The sequence below is a fragment of the Panthera uncia genome (genome assembly GCF_023721935.1).
Source record: "Panthera uncia isolate 11264 chromosome B2 unlocalized genomic scaffold, Puncia_PCG_1.0 HiC_scaffold_24, whole genome shotgun sequence".
Taxonomy (NCBI): domain Eukaryota; kingdom Metazoa; phylum Chordata; class Mammalia; order Carnivora; family Felidae; genus Panthera; species Panthera uncia.
The window spans coordinates 46,593,656-46,613,881 of NW_026057580.1; the positions used below are offsets into that span (position 1 = coordinate 46,593,656).

At 35.8% G+C, this 20,226-nt stretch overlaps 1 protein-coding gene across 7 annotated transcripts in view; it reads right to left on the minus strand.

The window, feature by feature from the left end:
* The window catches only part of SNX14 (sorting nexin 14), an 88,509-nt gene that overhangs the window by 20,406 nt on the left and 47,877 nt on the right, over nt 1–20,226 (minus strand). For 5 of the 7 annotated variants that reach the window (XM_049653970.1, XM_049653969.1, XM_049653968.1 and 2 more), the window contains 6 exons: nt 18,686–18,712; nt 15,403–15,535; nt 7,678–7,879; nt 5,546–5,629; nt 3,338–3,438; nt 1,218–1,329 (listed from right to left, as the gene is read on the minus strand). In XM_049653970.1, coding sequence (XP_049509927.1) covers nt 1,218–1,329; nt 3,338–3,438; nt 5,546–5,629; nt 7,678–7,879; nt 15,403–15,535; nt 18,686–18,712 — 659 coding nt within the window. The remainder of the gene's footprint in view (nt 1–1,217; nt 1,330–3,337; nt 3,439–5,545; nt 5,630–7,677; nt 7,880–15,402; nt 15,536–18,685; nt 18,713–20,226) is intronic. The other 2 variants (XM_049653972.1, XM_049653971.1) reach the window with 1 other exon arrangement.

Below are 20,226 nucleotides of genomic sequence, written 5' to 3' on the forward strand. Positions count from 1 at the left end.
ACCAAGTCTACCCAATTCTGTCTTCTAAACATCATATATAACCAAATATAAAACTTTCTCCCATTTTCCCCTGATAAGAAAACCTCCACGTACAAATACCAAGTATTTTGGCTCTGACCAAATGTACTAATTTGAAGAGATACAGATGAAAGCCAAATGCCCACTTGCAACATTTAATTCATTTGTTTACTTCTATATATACTTCAGATTATATTATATAAAATATATTTAGAAATATTGCTTTACTCCATTATTATCTCTTTTTTTTTTAATGTTTATTTATTTATTTTGAGAGAGAGAGCTGAGGAGGGCTGGGAGAGACGGGGGAGAGAGATCCCCAAGCAGGCCCTGCACTATCAGCACAGAGCCTGATGTGGGGCTCAAACTCACAAACCATGAGATCATGACCTGAGCCCAGATCAAGAGTCAGACGCTTAACCAAATGAGCTACCCAGGTGCCCCTACCTCCATTATTATCTTTAACAATCCAAATTTTTCCTGCCTTTATCTCTGTGGTCTATACTGAACTTTATGTAAAAGAAACCATGCTGCATATATTCTGTGTCTTGCTTGTCATTCATCATCACGTTTTTAAGATTAACAATGTTGTTGCAAATAGCTACACGTTATAGGTATTCATTTTATGAATCTACCACAATTTATCTGTCTACTCTATTGGTGATGAACATTTGTATTATTTCCAATTTTAGTGACTGGTTATAAACAATAATGCTATGAATATTCTTTAATATGAATATAAGATTCTCTAGAGTATATATCTCAGAGAGGAACTACTGGGTCATGCAGTTCTATACCAAACCGTTTTCCCAATTAGTTTCCAATTTATATTCCTACTAACAGTGTATAATAAGTCTATTAGAATTTGATACATGGTTTCACTATATAAACTACTCTTCCTTCATTAATCTGAAAATGCTGATTATTTCAGTTTATCCACTTCTTAAAAATTTTTAAGTATGTTTATTTATTTTAAGAGACAGAGACAGAGCACACCCATGGGGAAGGGACAGAGAGAGAGGGAGAAAGAGACAATCCCAAGCAGGCTTCACACTGCCAGCATGGAGCCTGATGCAGGGCTCAAATTCATGAACCGTGAGATCATGACCTGAACCGAAATCAACAAACACTTAACTGACTGAGCCACCCAGGCACCTCTCAGTTTATCCTCTCATACATGACTCTTTAAACTGACTTACCAAGATTTACATCTGGTAGTATCTTATCAAGAAATTGTGTTTCCCCGCCATTGGGGGAGAGAAAATCCGCCAGAAGTTGACTATTACTCAGTTCTGGATGCTGCAGAAGTTTCTTAAATGAAAAAGGAAAAAAAAGGGAAAAAACAGCTTAGTAACCAGAAGGGTGATCAAAACTATATTAAAATGATTAAAAAAACAATTATAAATCCTCAAAAGCTATTTTATCTTCAGAATAACAAAACTACATTTGTAGAAAGAATATATCACATAGCAGATAAGACTTCAACCTCTACAGTCAGACATGAAAGAATTTGAATTCTGGCTCTCTTCCATTTACCAGTGAGGTATCCCTAGAAAAGTTCCTAAACTACCTAAGAGTTTCCTCAAGTGTAAAATGAAGATAATACTACTCCTTTCTTTATAATGTTATTATATAAAGCATTTAGCACAGTACCTGATACACAGGAAGATTAAACATTATCTAATATTATTTCTGTGTCTCAACTATAAAACAAGTACTACAATATCTTGATAATTAAAAGAAGTTGGCACAAGGGTTTTGAAGAAAACTAAATGTAGAAATGTGAACTTGAAAAATTTGTTGTCTGTTCTTCTTGCAACACTATTTTCTTACAAGATAAACTGACTTTTTAAAGCCAAAATTAACCCAGTCTTACCTAATATTGTTTTGTAACTTGAAACAGTTGCAAAACTTTATGAGCAGAAATCTGTATAAATGAAATACCAGTAACAGCAACCTTTAGCTCCATATCACCAGAAAATACTCTTCTAGAATGCAGTACTTCCAATTCTTAGAAAGATTTAGTCCATTGAAATAATGGGTTAATGGTATCAACAAAGGCAAAGGTTAACACTCCTATATGCTGCATTCAAATATCCTTGCAGACATTAATAATTTAAAGTTAATAACATAATAATAATAAAATATTTCATATTTCAATTTTCACGCCACCAAAAACTTATATAATGAATATTTTCTGGGCTGAAGTATTCAACAGTTTAAACACAAGAAATAAAATGTAAATATTCCTTTATACTGTTGAGTATTTTTTTAACTTAAAATACTTACTTTGGGCAAAGAGGCATCCGAATTTAACTGAATACTTAATAAAATCTAAAAAATTTCATGGCCAAATAAAGAAAAGGTTTTTTTAGGGGGCATCTGGGTGGCTCAGTTGGTTAGGCGTCTGACTTTGACTCAGGTCATGATCTCACCGCCCATTAGTTCAAGGCCCACATCGGACTCTGCTGTCAGCACAGAGCCTGCTTGGGGATCTTCTGTCTCCCTCCCTCTCTGATCCTCCCCCACACCTTCTCTCTCAAAAATAAACAAACATTAAAAAAAAAGATGTTTTTAACAAAAAAAAAGTAAAAAGTATCCACTCTTTCGTCTTAGGCACTTGATTAAAGAAAGATGGTCATTAATTTTATATTAGTCTCAAGTAAGCAACTTTTTTTTTTTTTGAGAGAGAGCAAGCGAGCACACGAGCGAGCATCCACAAGAAGGAGATGGATGGAGGGAGAAGAAGAGAGAGAATCCCAAGCAGGCTCTGGCTGTCAGTGCAGAGCCCAATGCAGGGCTCAATCTCACAACCTGAGCCGACACCAAGAGTCGGATGCTTAACTGACTGAGCCACCTAGGCGCCCCTCAAGTAAGTAACTTTTAAATTGACTACATCAACAATGGAAAACACATACCAATTACATTGTTTATATAACACCATGTGCACACACTAAAAAATAAAATAAAATTCGGACACCTGAGTAGCTCAGGGGGACCCTGGGTGGCTCAATCGGTTAAGCATCTGACTCTTGGTTTCAGCTCAGATCGTGATCTCACAGTTCGTGGGTTCAAGCCTGGCATCAGGCTCTGCACTGGCAGTGCAGTGCCTGCTTGGGATCCTCTGTCTCTCTCTCTCTCTGCCCCTCCCCTACTCACTCTCTCTGTCTCTTTCTCAAAAATAAATAAACTTAAAAAGAAAAGAATTTTAGAAGTCCACATTGACAGGTATTTATAAAGTAAAATATATATATACAAGAGAAAAAAAGATTAGAGAATGCTAGGATTAGCAATGTTTTAAATTAAGTTACTACTATACCTGTAGATATTCCTGAAATTCTTCTCTCTTTGACTTTAAGAATTCATAATTTTTGGGGCCAATGATCCTCTTGGAAGGAAGCTGGGCATCAGGAAATGTTCCTGAAATTAATATATATGTAAGTTATTACTATGTTCTGCTACCATCTTTAAAACCTAATTTATAATTCACTATGGCAAAATCAGATTCACAATGCTCTTACAGAGATGTGGCATTATCTTTTAAGTAATCTTGACAAAATCCATGAGCTTCACTTCAGAAGTCCAAACCAAAGAACCTGAATATACAGATATACAAAATTTCACCAACTCTTCACTGACAAAGACTTATTTAGCCTTCGATACTAGTAAAAAAGCTTCAAAAACTTATCATGAGATTATCTTGAAGTTGGTGGGATTCTATTCAACAAAATCTTACAAAGAAATACCTACTCTATCATGGGAGAAAAGGTAGCATTCTGCTAATACTATACAAACTTAAAAAAACAAAATTTAAAAACCATGGACATTCAGGGCACCTGGGTGGCTCAGTTGATTGGGCATCTGACTTCGGCTCAGGTCGTGATCTCATGCTTCATGGGTTAGAGCCCCGCGTTGGGCTCTGTGCTAACAGCTCAGAGCCTAGAGCCTGCTTCAGATTCTGTCTCCCTCTCTCTCTGCCCTGCCCCCTCTTACTGTGTCTCTGTCTCTCAAAAATGAATAAATGTTAAAAAAAAAAAATTAAAAAAAAATAAAAACAAAAAACATGGACATGCTTTCTCAAATAGGGCTGACCGGAAATTTAAATACCAAAAAAGAAAAATATTGTTGGGAATCCAATCAACTTAGGTTGATCCAGGACTTTAAAGTATAGAATAAATTATCTTCTCTCAATTCTAAACCCAAAGGAAAATTTCTCAGAGAAAGAACGAGACAAGAATGACATTGCACAAGACTGGCAGAGAAAAAGAAAAACCATTTTTTAAATTTATTTATTCATTTATTTATCTATCTATCTATCTATCTATTTATGAGAGAGCAAGCGGAGGGGGGCAGAGGAAGAGAGAGAAGAGAATCTTAATTGTGTAGAGCCCGATGCAGGACTCAACCCCACGATCCTGGGATCATGACCTGAGCCAAAATCAAGGATCAGACGCTCAATCGAGTGAGCCACTCAGGCGCTCCAAGAGAAAACCATTTAAAGACAAGTACAAATTCAAAATCTAAGCAAAAAGATTGGAATGGGACCTTGTATTTTTTTTTTACCTTCCTGTAGTCTCTTTATCAAGTGTTTTACTTAGAGCACTTAGTAAAGAAGGGTAAAAAAGGTTCCTGTCTTCAATAGAGAACCAACCTGAATTTGGATCAGGGACACTCCACAAAGCTGGTCTAAAAGAAAAAGATTCAGAATACACAAATAGAACTCACCAATCTACATACAAAATGACTGGAAATACTTTATAACTACATCCTTGATATTAACTAAAATAGATAAGACAGACTGAGAGGTGAAGAGAATAACTAAAAAAAGGAAAGTGCTCCCCTTTTCTGATTGATCTAACCTTAAAAGAAATATTACAAGTTTTGTCTTCATATCTAAATCTAAGAGCTAAATCAAAACATTTGTCATGATTCAGAGCAAACATGTTTATCAAGAAAGATGGTAGTAAAAGAACAGAGCAACTCTAAAATGCCTGGTTTAAATTCTCTGCCACATGGAAATAAACAAAAATTAAACTGGAGAGAGAAACTTTTCTACAATACAATTAAACAATAGCTATCTTTTAAATTTTAATATTATTGAGGTGCCTGGGTGGCTCAATCAGTTAAGTGTCCAACTTTAGCTCAGGTCATGATCTTGCAGTTCGTGAGTTCAAGCCCCCTGTGTTGGGTTTTCTGCTGACAGCTCAGAGTCTGGAGCCTGCTTTGGATTCTGTCTCCCTCGCTCCCTGCCCCTCTCCCGCTCGTGCTCTCTCTTTCCCTCTCTCTCTCATAAATATTTTTTAAAAAATTAATAAGTAATACATGTATACTGTAAAAACTTCAAAAATATTTGTAAGCAGAAATAAGATAAAAACAGTACATTCCTATATTAACAGCAGTGTACATAAGTGTTAAGTATTACACTTCCTTGCATAATTACTTAAAATAAAAAATGAATCTAGTTCAACAGCTTCTTCAAGAAAGCTAATACTAAAATGTAATGTTTTATACAAAAAGGACAACATACCATGAAACTCTGTTAGTTTTGATTCAAGTACATAGAATTCAAGATATCTTCTATAGACAGACCAATGTTCAGGCTCATGCCCAACTGTAAATTGAATGGATACACAGTAAGTAATAAATAATTTTATAAACTACTATTAGAAATTCTTCCAGTCTTAATGATTTATTATTTCTTAACATCACATTATTAACATATTTTATCCCATATCTTAATTTTAAATTTCTTAAGGGACTGATAAACTTCACCTATTTATGAAGTTATCTCAAAACACATTTTTCTAGAAAAGAATCATAGAGCTGACAGAAATTTAAAACAATTATACAGTCATGATTTTTAAGTGTCACAGAAATAAATTATGTATTTCATAAAAACTTGTAATCAATTTTGGGTCCCTCAAATATTTACCAATTGTCCTGATCTAATACAGTATAGAACAGCACTATCAAACAGAACTGTCTGCAATTCTGAAATGTTCTCTATTATCTGCATTAATATAGTAGATATTAGCCACATGTAGTTATTGATCACTTGAAATGTGACTATTGTAAGTAAGGAACTAAAATTTTAATATAATTTAATTTTAACTGGTACATGAGGCTAGTGGCTACCAAACTGAATAGCACAAAGTAATGGTTTACAGAATGAGTTGAGTCAGACTGCCTATTCCAATCCCAGCTTCCCCATTTATTAAGTGAACTAGAACAAATAACCTCACTGTGCCTTAAGTTGCTTAGAATAAAAATAATTGGGGCGCTGGGGTGGCTCAGTCAGTTTAGCATCTGACTCTTGATTTTGGCTCAAGTCATGATCTCAGGATCATGGGATTAAGCCCCGTGTCAGGCTCAGCACTGAGTATGGAGGCTGCTTGGGATTCTCTCTCTTCTTCTTTCTTTGCCCCTCTCCCCCCATCTCTCTCTCTCTGTCAAGAACAAATAAATAGGGGCGCCTAGGTGGCTCAATTGGTTAAGCGTCCAACTACAGCTCAGGTCATGATCTTGTGGTTTGTGGGTTCACACCCCACATCGGGCTCTGTGCTAACAGCTCAGAGCCTGTAGTGTCCTTCGGATTCTGTGTCTCCTCTCTCTGTCCCTCCCCTGCTCACACTCTGTCTGTCTGTATCTCTCTCTCAAAATAAATAAACATTAAAAAGTTTTTTTTTTTAAAGAACAAATAAATATTTTTAAATAAAAAAAAAAAGAAAAACAAATAAGGGGAATTATTAGCACTGACCTTCATGCTGTAATACTTCATCAGTCCTCTCTCAAAACCATTTCCTAACACTGCCATTTTCTTTCCTTCTTTCACCACAAACAGTTCCCTCTTCCTGAGCTCAATTTTATCTTTCTGTTCATCATTCCCAAAATGTGCACAAGTTTGATGTGCTTTTGTTTACACTGAATGCCCTACTTCTTGGGCAAAAGCCAGGGTGGTGTCTGTTATCTCCTCATGGATACTATTTACACCTATATCTATTAGTCCACACCTGAAACAACCAAAAGAAGATAGGAAAACATGATGAAAACTTCTCACATTGTGTTTTATCACATTTTTATAAATTCTAATTAGCCCACAACAATGGAGGAGGAGAAATGCTGTCTTAATGAAATTGGTATAATACATGATATAGTGCTATGTGGGTTACTAATAATAAGTATAATGGCTAATGATGGTAGCAAAACCATTAAAAGAACATTACATAAAATGCCCTGCTGCATTGTCAGGTGTCTCACAGGTGGCATATGCATTGGCTGAACAAACTAATTAGTTAAGTGGTACTAGAGATAACCTAGAAAAGCCTGTTTTCATTCAATTTTCTGTTCGGACACTTATCTTTTGAATGTTTGCTTATTTTTGAGAGAGAGAGAGGAGGAGAGGCAGAGAAAGAAGAAGACAGAAGATCCCAAGCAGGCTCTGCACTGACAGCAGATGCAGGGCTTGAAACCCATGAACCGTGAGATCATGACCTGAGCCAAAGACGAATGCTCAACCAACTGAACCAACCAGGCGCCCCCAGACATTTATCTTTTGGACATGCAGTCATACTCAATAGTTAGAAATGGCAAAATGTTTATCATTCCTGATAAATAGACTAACTGGCACCTTTTGAGAAATGTATTCAGAGAACTTCCTACCTGCTCTTCTATCATTTCTTTCAACATCAATACAAAACACAGGTATTCTCTCCTTCTTCTCCTTCCTTTCAGAGGAGGGATCTTCAAAAAAGTCTACATATGGAATGCTAATTTTCCATGCAGCAAGGTTTCGGGGAGTATTAGGTGTGCTCACAGCTTCCACTGGAGAATCATCTTCCATTACAACAATACCTTCTTCAATCTAGAAAAAAAATCATCAGAAAAAAAATTTAACATTTCCAGGTCCTCAGACCTATAGCATACAAGATACAACTATAAAGAATATGCCCATATAAATTCCTGATTTTCTACTATTCTGAAATTAAATGATACTAAATTTTCTACTAAAAATATAAAGATAAAAAATTAAAACTAACAAGTTACTAGCATCAACTCCAGGTTTTGTCATATCACCTATATGTGCAAATTCCATAGAAAAGAGAAAATAGGCACTTCAGAGACTAAAAATATTGAAAATACACAAGTATAAAAAAATATTTACCTTTGGTAATAAGAAGAAAAAATTAATGTACTGATATTTTTTCGTTTTGACAATATGTATTTAGAAAGAACCATAAAACAGTTTCAGCTAAGTACAGGTGGTCGCTGACTTAAGATAGTTAAACTTATGATTTTTCAAATTTACCAAGATGCAAAAGCGATATGCATTCAGCAGAAACTATACTTGGAATTTTTAAAAAAATTTTTGATGTTTATTTATTTAATTTGAGAGAGAGAAAGAGCACAAGCGGGGGAGGAAGAGGAACAGAGACGGAGAAAGAGAGAGTCCCAAGCAGGTCCTGAGCTGTCAGCATGGAGCATGATGTGGGACTTGCAAGGTAAACAACCAATACATTATACAACCATTGTTTTTACTTTCAGTACAGTATTCAATAAATCACAAAGGTAAACAACCAATACACTATACAACCATTGTTTTTACTTTCACAAAGGTAAACACTAAATCACAAAGGTAAACAACCAATACACTATACAACCATTGTTTTTACTTTCAGTACAGTATTCAATAAATTACATAAGACAGTCAACACCTTATGATACAATGGGCCTTGAGTTAGAGGATTTTGCCCAACTGTAGGCTAATGTTAAGTGTTCAGAGCTTGTTTAAAGTAGGTTATTTTCAACTTATGATGGGTTTATCAGAATGTAATCCCATTGTAAGTTGAAAAGGATCTTTTAACTCCATTTCTGGGAATGCAGTCTAATGAAAGTATTTATTCCAAGTCAATCTTTTTAAAACTGTGGAAAAGATACAAGTATAAATATATTCACTACAGCTTAAGTAATGTCAAAAATGAAAAATGGCCTGAAAGGGATCCACCTTCATAGAATTAAGGTTATTTTTTCATCTCTTGGCTTCTAAAGTTTTCATAATATAAATGTCTAAAATAATATTTTAAAATACTACACGAAGAACAATTATTTTTAGAAAGAAATTTTATATTTATTTATTTATTTATTTTAACATTTATTCATTTTTGAGACAGAGACAGAGCATGAACGGGGGAAGGTCAGAGAGAGAGGGAGACACAGAATCCGAAACAGGCTCCAGGCTGTGAGCTGTCAGCACAGAGCCCGACGTGGGGCTCGAACTCACAGACCGCGAGATCATGACCTGAGCCGAAGTCAGACGTCCAACCGACTGAGCCACCCAGGCGCCCCAGAAAGAAATTTTAAACATGTTCTAGAACTACACATACAGAAAGGAGGAAAAACTGTCCCAACCTAATTAAATTAGAAGAAATCCTCCAGAGAAGCCTGGGTGCCTCAGTAGGTTATGTGTCTAACTCTCGATTTCGGCTCAGGTCATGATCCCACAGTTTGTGGGTTCGAGCACTGCACCGTGCTTACACTGTGAGTGCGGAGCTGGCTTAGGATTCTTTCTCTCCCTCTCTTTGCCCCTCCCCTGCTCATGCTTGCTCACTCACTCTCTCTGTCTCAAGTAAACATTTTTAAAAAATTAGAAAAACTGGGATGCCTGGGTGGCTCAGTTGGTTAAGCGTCTGACTTCGGCTCAGGTCATGATCTCACAGTCCGTGAGTTTGAGCCCTGTGTCGGGCTCTGTGTTGGAGCCTGCTTCGGGTTCTGTGTCTCCGTCTTTCTCTGCCCCTCCCCCACTTGTGCTCTGTCTCTCTCTCTCTCTCTCAAAAATAAATAAAATTTTTTAAAAATTGGCAAAAAAAAAAAAAAAAAAAAAAGGAAGAAGAGAACCTCTGAATTGGCACATTAAAACACCTGGTCACTTATACATCTCAAATTCATGTTAAAGAAAGCCACATATTACAGATAAAACACATCCATCTTGAATATACTTTTTTAAGGCAATGAGTCAAAGATTTCTTGTACTTAACAAGAAATCTGAAAAGTCTATTCAGAGCAAACCAATAGTGGAGAGAGATTTATTTCCACAATTTTAGCACCCTAACTTTCACTCTCAATTCTACTTCTTCCCACACCTGGCAGTCACCTTTTTTAAGTTTTATTCATGTTCTTAATGTTTATTTATTTTTGAGTGGGGGGAGGGGCAGAGAGAGGGAGACAGAGGATCCAAAGCAGGTTCCACACTGACAGCAGAGCCAGACATTGGGCTCGAACCCATGAACCATGACATCATGACCCAAGCCAAAGTCAGATAATTAACCAACTAAGTCACTCAGGTGCCCCAGTTTTATTTATTTTGAGAAAGAGAGAGAGAGAGAGAGAGAGAGAGGAAGGAGCACACACAAGTGGGGTAAGGGCAGAGAGAGAGAGAGTGAGAGAGAGAGAGAGAGAGAGAGCGAGCCCCAAGCAGATTCTGCACTGTTAGGGCAGAGCCTGATGCAAGGCTTGAACTTATGAACCACAAGATTATGACCTGAGCCAAAGTCAGATGCTTAACTGAATGAGCCACCCAGGTGCCTCAGCCACCTCTCTTCTAAGTGAATTCTCCTCCCCCACAAAGTCCCTTAGCAATTATTCTTTTTTAAAAAAATTTTTTTTAATGTTTATTTATTTTTGAGAGAGAGAGATAGCACACGAGCAGGGGAGGAGCAGAGAGAGAGGGAGACACAGAATCTGAAGACAGGCTCCAGGCTCTGAGCTGCCAGCACAGAGCCCGATGCAGGGCTCGAACTCACAAACCATGAGATCATGACCTGAGCCGAAGCCAAACGCTCAACCAACTGAGCCACCCAGGCGCCCCGCAATTATTCTTTTCTTTCTTGTTCTAAAATGGCTTTCCATAATCCCTAATAAGACTGTTGGTGATCTTAGGAGGACCTCTTAATACTCTATTGAAAACAAAGTCATCAATTCCTAAAAAGGAAGGAAAAGAAACTATAAAAACAGATAATATGTGTTGGGTTTTGCCTTTTTGGGATAAGGCTATCTCCTTACACACCTGACACAAAAACAGAGAGAATTTGTGAGTGAAATGCCCACTCCACCATTTGGAGTCTGAGGTACAGGGCAGCATTTTCCATGGCTATTACAACTGTATTTTTGTCAATGGATTCAGCTTCTGAGATATCAGAAGGGTAAATCAATAATAAAATGATAGATAATTTGTTTAACAAGTTGACTAAATGCCAAAAAATAGACATTCTTGGGGTACCTGGCTAGCCCAGTCGGTGGAGCATGTAACTCTTGATCTCAAGGTCATGAGTTCAAGCCCCACACTGGACTCCATGCTGATAGCTTAGAGCTCGGAACCTGCTTCGGATTCTGTGTCTCCCTAGCTCTCTGCCCCTCCCCCACTCACGCTGTCTGTCTCAAAAATAAATAAAAACATTTAAAATTTAAAAACAAATTTAAAAAATTTTTAAAAATAGACATTCTTTTTTTCAAAAAATTTTTAACCTTTTATTTATTTTTAAGACAGAGACAGAGCATGTGTGGGGATGGGACAGAGAGAGAGGGAGACACAGAAGCTGAAGTAGGCTCCAGGCTCTGAGCTGCCAGCACAGAGCCCGACGCGGGGCTCGAACTCACGAACTATGAGATCATGACCTGAGCCGAGTTGGACACTTAACCAACCGAGCCACCCAGGCACCCCCAAAAAATAGACATTCTTAAATAAAAAGAACTTCCCCAAAATCAATCTAAGAAAGAAAATGGGAGAACAAAATTCTTAGCAACATAAAAATATCAATGAAACAAAGGACGTTTTAAAATGTATTTCTGTTACTGCTACCATTTAAAAGGTGTTTTTATCAAAAGAGGTTAATGAATAATCTCTAGACTATTCAGAGAATAATTATTCTAGTTAGAGAAATATTTATTTCTTCAAAGAATTTTGATGTTATATGATATTTTTTGAAAGTAAATAAATATTATAAACCAAAATTTTATGAAAAGGAGAATGAAGTACTTTCTTGTTTTCAAATAGATGTTTCTTCTACAAAGAGAATAGAGAATAAGGGCAGCAGAAGATAAAAGACAAAAAGATGTCCCCCTATTTCCTTGAGAAGTATTAACAGTCCCACTATTATATTTTCCTATGTGGAGATTAACTACCAATATACCATTGGGCATATTATATTCCAGAAGTCTATTTGCAAATCAGTTCTGAACTTGGGACAGATACATATATTTTCATACAGATTCAATCTTATACAGTGGACTTTGGTTCCCAGGCTAGTATACAAATGTCTATCTCACAATTTACATTCATATATTTATGAAAACTAATGCTATTCTAATACTGTATACTGATTACTATGCTTACCATATGCTAGGCACTGTTCTAAGCACTTTATGCATACTACTTATTTAATCCTCACAACACCCTTAAGTAAGTTAGATACCGTAATCCCCATTTCACATGTGAGGAAACTAAATCACAATAAAATTAAGCAATTTACCCAAGGTCACATAGCAAGGCAATATTGCCACCAAATGATCACATCAATGTTTCTAAAAGAAAATGTCTTGAGGCGCCTGGGTAGCTCAGTCGGTTAAGTGTCCGACTTTGGTTCAGGTCATGATCTCACCAGTTCATGGGTTCGAGCCCCCCATCGCACTCTCAGAGCCTGGTGCCTGTTGCAGATTCCATGTCTCCCTCTCTCTCTGCCTCTCTCCTGCTTGTGCTCTGTCTCCATCTCTCTCAAAAATAAATAACGAACACTAAAAAAATTATTTAAAAAAATAAAATAAGTAAAAGAAAATGTCTTCCAGTTCCCATATTTGAATCACAAAGTACTTTTTAGTTGCGGTAGTGAGAGTTTCCTCTAAACTTCTTAAACAAGACAAAGACAACTCTCTAAGGTCCCATAGCTAAAAACTAGCACAGCGCTGGGGAGCCTGGCTGGCTCAGTTGGAAGAATATGTGCCTCTGATCTCACGGTCATGAGCTGGAGCCCCACAGTGGGGGTAGAGATTACTTAAAAAAATAAACTTGAAAAGAAAAGAAAAGAAAAGAGAAAAGAAGAGAGAAGAGAAGAGAAGAGAAGAGAAGAGAAGAGAAGAGAAAAGAAAAGAAAAGAAAAGAAAAGAAAAGAAAAGAAAAGAAAAGAAAAGAAACGGAACGAAACGAAACGAAACGAAACGAAACGAAACGAAACGAAACGAATCTAGCACAGTGCTCTCTAAATCCTAAGTAGTACTGTCTTGGTCTGGGCCAACAGCCTCTTCACCCCTACCTTTTCTTTTCAGAATATTAGAGATTAGTTTGCTTTCTTTTCCTACTTTCCATTATCACTATCTTTTCTTCCAAATCAAGAATTTTCTTCTTCCTTGAACCACTACAAAACAGAACTCTCTCACCTTTTTGAAGATTATCCTCCTATTCCTGAAGCAAAACAAACAAACAAACAAAAAAACGAGCTTATATTGGGCAGAACAAGTAATTGGGCAGAACAAAAAAGTATGTCTTTCTGAACAAAAATTATGTTTTAAAAAGTTCACAATAACACGGGTAAATGCTTTTGTTGTAATGTTAAGAGGGAACAAAGCAGGATAGCGAACTATATACTATACATATACATTATATATAATGGTGTACCCTAATCTATGTGGATGAGAAAGGAAAGGTACTTTTTAAAAAAGAAAACCACCAAAATGTTAATAGAGAGGTGAGTTATTGGGTGTTACAATTATGGGTGGTATTTTAAATGTTTCCAATTTTCCATATTATTAAAAAATTGAGACTAATAATTATTATATTATATTATATTATATATATTATATATATTATATTATATAATATACTATATTATAGTATATTATAATATACTATAAATTAAATTTTAATTTAAAAATTAAAAAATATATAAACATCATTTTGAAAAATGACTGCTTCCTCTGGTTTACTGTCTTTCTTCTACCCACACTTTTAAGAAAAATCAAGGGCAGGGGCACCTGTATGGCTCAGTCAGTTAAAGCATCTAACTCTTGATTTTGGCTTAGGTCATGATCTCACAGTTTGTGTGATCCAGCCCCACGTCGGGCTTGGAATTTTCTCGCTCGCGCTCTCTCTCTCTCTCTCTCTCTCTCTCTGCCCCTCCCCCATTCATGTTCACTCTCTCAAAATAAACAAACTTAAAAAAAAAGGGGGGGTATAAACAGAAAAAAAAATGTTGTATTTAGATTACCTAAGAAGGAAAAAAAAAAGAATTAAATTTTTTTCCACTTAAACTATGAAAAAGCAATGAATGTCCTCGATAATTCATCACTGCAATGGGACAGAGGTCAAAAGGAAGAAGTACAGAGAAAAAAATGTGTTAATTTACTCCTCTCTTCCCCCATTCCTTCTTCTTGGTCATTGCCAATCCAATCACTATTATTCATCCCTTTTATATCCAGGTTAGTGAATCTCTAAGGGGAAAGTCTCTGTCTTAATCATTTTATCTCCAGTGCTCAGAGTCATTAATGGGCAAAATAAGGATACAGGGACTCTATTTAATAAAGATTTATTAAACAAATAAAAAGCACAAATGAGACAGTATCTGTCTTTATAGAACTAATTGGTATGGAAAACAATCATAAACATATCATTTCAAATACACTATATGGTACATGTTTTAACATAAGATCTAATAAGGGGCACAAAGGAGAGAATGTTCAATTCCACTGGGGGACCCAGATAAAGGTTTATGGGAGAGGCTGGATTCTGAAAGTTAAGTATGAACTTTCTAGGTACATATAAAGGTAGGGCATTTTAAGGGCAGCATGTGCAAAGATCACAAAAATAAAATAGTATGGTGGGTTAATGTGCATATAAATCAACTGGGAATCTTGTTAAAATGCGAACTGATTTAGTAGGTCTAGGATGGAAGCAGACATTCTACATTTTAATAAGCTCCCAGGTAATGCTGACGCTGCTGACGTACCAATCACAGTTTGAGTAGCAAGGGGTCATGGTTAGAGCCCCACGTTGCGGGTAGGACATTTATCAACAGTTGTTTGCCTGGACCATATGGCTGGAAAGAGATAAGGTGAGGAAACAAAGTAAAAGCCTAACCAAAGGATGGTAAATTGTTTGACTTTTATAACTATCACAGCTCAACAGAAACCATTCTGGCCTTAACAAGAAGTTAACTTAGTGCTCAGGAACTTTACCAATTAGATTAGCATCATAAAACTATAATAACTAATGAAAAAAATAAGGCACTGAAGTCTGAAATAAGTAAAATAAAGGAGAGGGAAAATAGAAAGTAAGCATATCATTTTTTATGCCATTGTAGGTCTGAAGTTATACATACATCAAACTGAAAAATTTTTACTTACAAAGTCATCTTCACCTTCGGCTAACCCATAATTAGGCAACATAGCTCCCTCCATTGTGGTACTTTTGAATACTCCTTTAATTTTGCTACCTATTCTGCTGATTCCAAATGATTCTCCTCTCTTCTGTGTGCTCCTAAATATTAAACAAAAACGTATCAAGTACACAGCAAATTATCACGACATTCTAGTTTATTAACAATAATTAAAATATGTGTGAAAAGAGTAAACTGAAGGTACAGCTAACATAACTTTTTGGAGTTCTTAGTCATCTAGATCAAGTCCCAGGATCTCAGAAGCCAAAAGTGACATTTAAAGTCTAAATTTGGGGGTATGAATAAATGGGACAATATTTATCAATAAACATTTGGAATTGGGCGCCTGGGTGGCTTAGTCAGTTAAGCATCTGACTCTTGGTTTCAGCTCAGGTTATGATCTCATGATTTCGTGAATTCAAGCTGCACATCAGGCTCTGCACTGGCAGCCAGAGCCTGCTTGGAGTTCTCTCTCTCCCTCTCTCTCTGCTCCTTCCCAACTCATGCTGTCTTCTCTCAAAATAACAATAAATAAACTTTAAAAAAATAATAAAAAAATAAAAATGTGGAATTTACCTATTTAACTTTAAAACATTAACTGAACTAGAATGAAGATTAGAGCCCCCTAGTGGTATGTAGTTCTTATTGCCATACATATTTTGAACTAATGTGTTGAGACCAACATTCAAAACAATGTATCCGTTTAGAACTGTACCACTAAAATAACATAGTATATAACAGAAAAATATATAAAACTATGACCTTCTCAGTCCTTCATTTTTATTTTTTGAATTTTTTTAATGTTTGTTCATTTTTAATTTTTCTATTGCATTTATTTATTTTTGAGAAACAGAGAGAGACAGAGCACAAGTAGGGGAGGGGCAGAGTGAGGAGACACAGAATCTGAAGCAGGCTTGACGCAGCAGGCTTGACACGGTGCTCGAACTCACAAACCGTGAGATCATCACCTGAGCCGAAGTCAAGACGCCTAACCGACTGAGTCACCCAGGCACCCCAATGTTTGTTCATTTTTGAGAGAAGAGAGAAAGACAGAGAGAGAGACAGAGAGAGAGAGCTCAAATAGGGGAGGGGCAGACAGAGAGGGAGACACAGAATCAGAAGCAAGGCTCCAGATTGAGCTGTCAGCACAGAGTTCAATGCCAGGCTCAAACTCACAGACCTCAAGATCATGACCTGAGCCCAAGTCGGACTCAGGTTGCTTAACCAACAGCCACCCAGGTGCCCATGGGTGCCCCATTTTTAGAAATTAACAACAAAAAAATTCTGTCCTCTATGACTAAAAATTTTTAAGCAAATATCAACTTTATATTCCTATAAGGAATGAAGTACAAAGTGTATCTTACCTGACTTCAAAGTAACAAAAAGATAACATGCCCAAGGGATGGAAAAAACATGCCAAAGGGAAGGGTTAGCAATAAACATAAGGACAAAAGCAAATGTAGCCTAAGGAAGCAGCCTGCTCCGCCATATATACTAAATGTTGGTTTTGTAATTTTTTTTCAAAAGTGAATTTCTAAAAGCAGAAATAGTTGGAAAGCAGCAACAAAAAATAAGCCAAAAAGCAGCAAAAATTTCCTCCATTACAGTCCACTGTCCCATGTTTCAGTAAATAAAAGCAGAACTTTTATTCAATTTAAAACTCACTCATGCTCTCCATGTAATGCTGCCCGTACAACTGATACCCAAATAAAAATTACTATTTTAAAATTCAAAAGTTTGTTTTGAATGCTTAATTTAATGGATAGCTACTATTCCTACAAGCAAAACTTATTTATTGAAATAATGCAACAATTACAAAAATAAAAATAATTTGATCAAGTTTTAAATATATCTGGTACATTAGTAACATGTGCATTTTATACACGTCCAAGGAGAAAAATCAAACCTAATTTAAAACTGGAAAAACTCTAATAATAAATAGTAGTAAAATGGGTAAACTAGAAGATTATTTTATTTAAACAAGCATATGTTGTTTTTTGAAAAAAATCTAGGACTGTAAACACAATTCTCTGATAGAATGTTTCCAAAACCAATTATGAAAATGTTAACGAAGGATTACTAAAACCTCTAGAATCCAGATAGATTATTCTAGTTTCTAGAACCTAGACAGATTATAAAAAATTGGGCTTTTAAAATCGGAAATATTTTTTAAAGTATCTCATTTCTAATTATCCCCAGAAATACAGAAATATTATACTTCTTGCTTTGAAAAATAAAGTTCCTTAAACACAAGTAATTCTAAAAGTAATTTAGGGGGTGCCTGGGTGGCTCAGTCAGTTGAACATCTGACTCTTGATTTCAGCTCAGGTCCTGATCCCAGTTGTGGGATCGAGCCCCCCATCAGGTTCCTTGCTGAGCATGGAGTCTGCCTAAGATTCTCTCTCCCTCTGTCCCTCTCCTCCACTCATGTTCTCTCTCCCTCTCTTTCTCTATCAAATAATTAATAAATCAACACAAGTAATTTAACAAAACCAATAACAAAAAACTAAGTTGAGGCACCCGGGTGGCTCAGTCGGTTAAGCAGCCAACTTCGGCTCAGGTCATGATCTCGCAATTTGTGAGTTCTAGCCCCATGTCAGGCTCTGTGCTGACAGCTCAGGGCCTGGAGCCTGCTTTGGATTCTGTGTCTCTTTCTCTCCTCCTCGTGCTCTGTGTCTGCCTGTCTATCTCTCTCTCTCTCTCTCTCAAAAATAAATAAACGTTAAACAAAAATTTTTTTTTAAATGAGTCAATAGCCTTGAACAGCTAGGTACTAACTTTTCATTTTATTTTAAACTGACATTTTATGACATATATCATGCTATTTCAAAAAAGAGATATCTAAAATCAAATTAGAGATTAATTTTATTATTTTTTTAAGTTTATTTATTTTGAAAGAGAGAGAGAGAGAGAGGAGAGAGAGAGAAGCACATGTGCACAAGCCAGGGGTAGAGAGAGGACAGAGAGAATCCCAAGCAGGCCCCACACTGCCAGCACGGAGCCTAATGCAGGGCTAGCACCACGAACCGTGAGGTAGTGACCTGAGCAGAAGTCAAGACACTTAACCGACGGAGCCACCCAGGTGCCCCAGAGGTTAATTTTAAAAGGATATCCCAAATAGCTGATATAAAGGCAGTAGTAATAGCAGTGTTTCCTTTTTTCCTTTGTGTTGTACTTTGTTTTGGGTATACTATCCGAACTTAAACAGACAAATTATACAGAAAAAAATCACATGCTGTCTCAAGACTTACCGAAAATCATCCAAACTTAGGCTACCTCTGCAGTAACAGATAGATGAAATTATATAAGGAAAGGAGAGAGAGAAAGCCCAGATATTAAACAAGTTTCACTTCAGAACACAAAACAAAATTTAAAAGCTTTAAAAGTTACACAGGTGGATAGCATTCATCTCTGCAAAGAGAAAGAATTTTTATAACATAATAAAGGAAAGAAAAAGCACAATGGCTCATTTGGGGGGTTTTGGGAGTATGAATTCTAGATCATTAAAAAAAAGTTCTTAAACAAGTATGTCAGGAAATAATTTTGTATTTTTTGCCTTCATTTAGGCATACCATTTGCTTGATATCGTGGAAAGTATGCAGAGACTAAGCCACCAAAAACTTAGCACAAAAGACAAATTCAATGTTTTCCAACATGAAATCCAAGTTTGTATTAGATATAATTATGTGTCCTTCACACATCTTTAGTTTGAGTATTTTGAAAAGTAGGTTTTAGGCTAAGAAACAAAGCTAACAAAAGATCTCTAAATATAGTTTTTTAAGTTATTCTTTGAGTGTGGAAGAAACAGAACAATAGGTTAACATTAATGCCTTAAAATTTTATTTTTAAAATACAATTAAATAGAACTCAGAGATAAAATACATGAATAAATACTTTAGATTCTTTAAGTCACTTAGCAAATTAGCAATGTTACTCTAAATTTTCAATGAGAGAATGTTAAGTAAATCTTTTACTTACTCTATATAGATAAATGAGGAAGTATCACAGAAGCAGAGGACTGACAAGACTCATAGTTAATATTAAAATCAGGTCAATATAAAGAAAAACATACTTTTAAAGACCATAATCAGTACCCAGAATGAAAAGAAACCATATTTTGTTCCTGTTTATTTTATATTTTAAAGACAGCAAAATTATGTAATAGGTTGAACACAACGAGATGATCTCAAAGTGGCAAAGAAAGCTTTCCATCTCTGAAGTTATGACTTAACTATTCGGTAGGCTTGTGAGATCAAAGAACCACTTCCCCTTAAATCGTCCTGTAGAGGAGGGCGATTAAGTTTAATATCCTACTGTGGCACTCCAAATATCCTATATCTATAAACAGCAATAAATTCCACCTGTTTCTCAAATGATACTGGAAAATTTGATAAAAGTCTTAAAAAAGTATTCAAATCAAAGAAGTGTTTGGATTGGGTAAAGTATGCTATTTTAAATAACATGATGGAATTTTGTTAAATCAATGTTTCATGATTGTAATATATAAATTCAACAATCAAGAAATTCCCATCTGTTTCTACATCCCTTAGTTATATCAAAAAATGCAATACATTTTCTCCATAGCTAAGGCTTTCACATTTTTCCTTGTACTATCTAAAAAACTACTCTAGTTTCTAACCTATCTACTTCTATCTTTGTACCACATCTCCAACTTATTTATGTATTTACTAGATTCTTGCTCAAACTGGAAGGTTTTGAGAACAATGTGAATATCTATTCTGTGGATTTATACATTTGATACCTGTATCAATTTTGTACATATAACAATGTA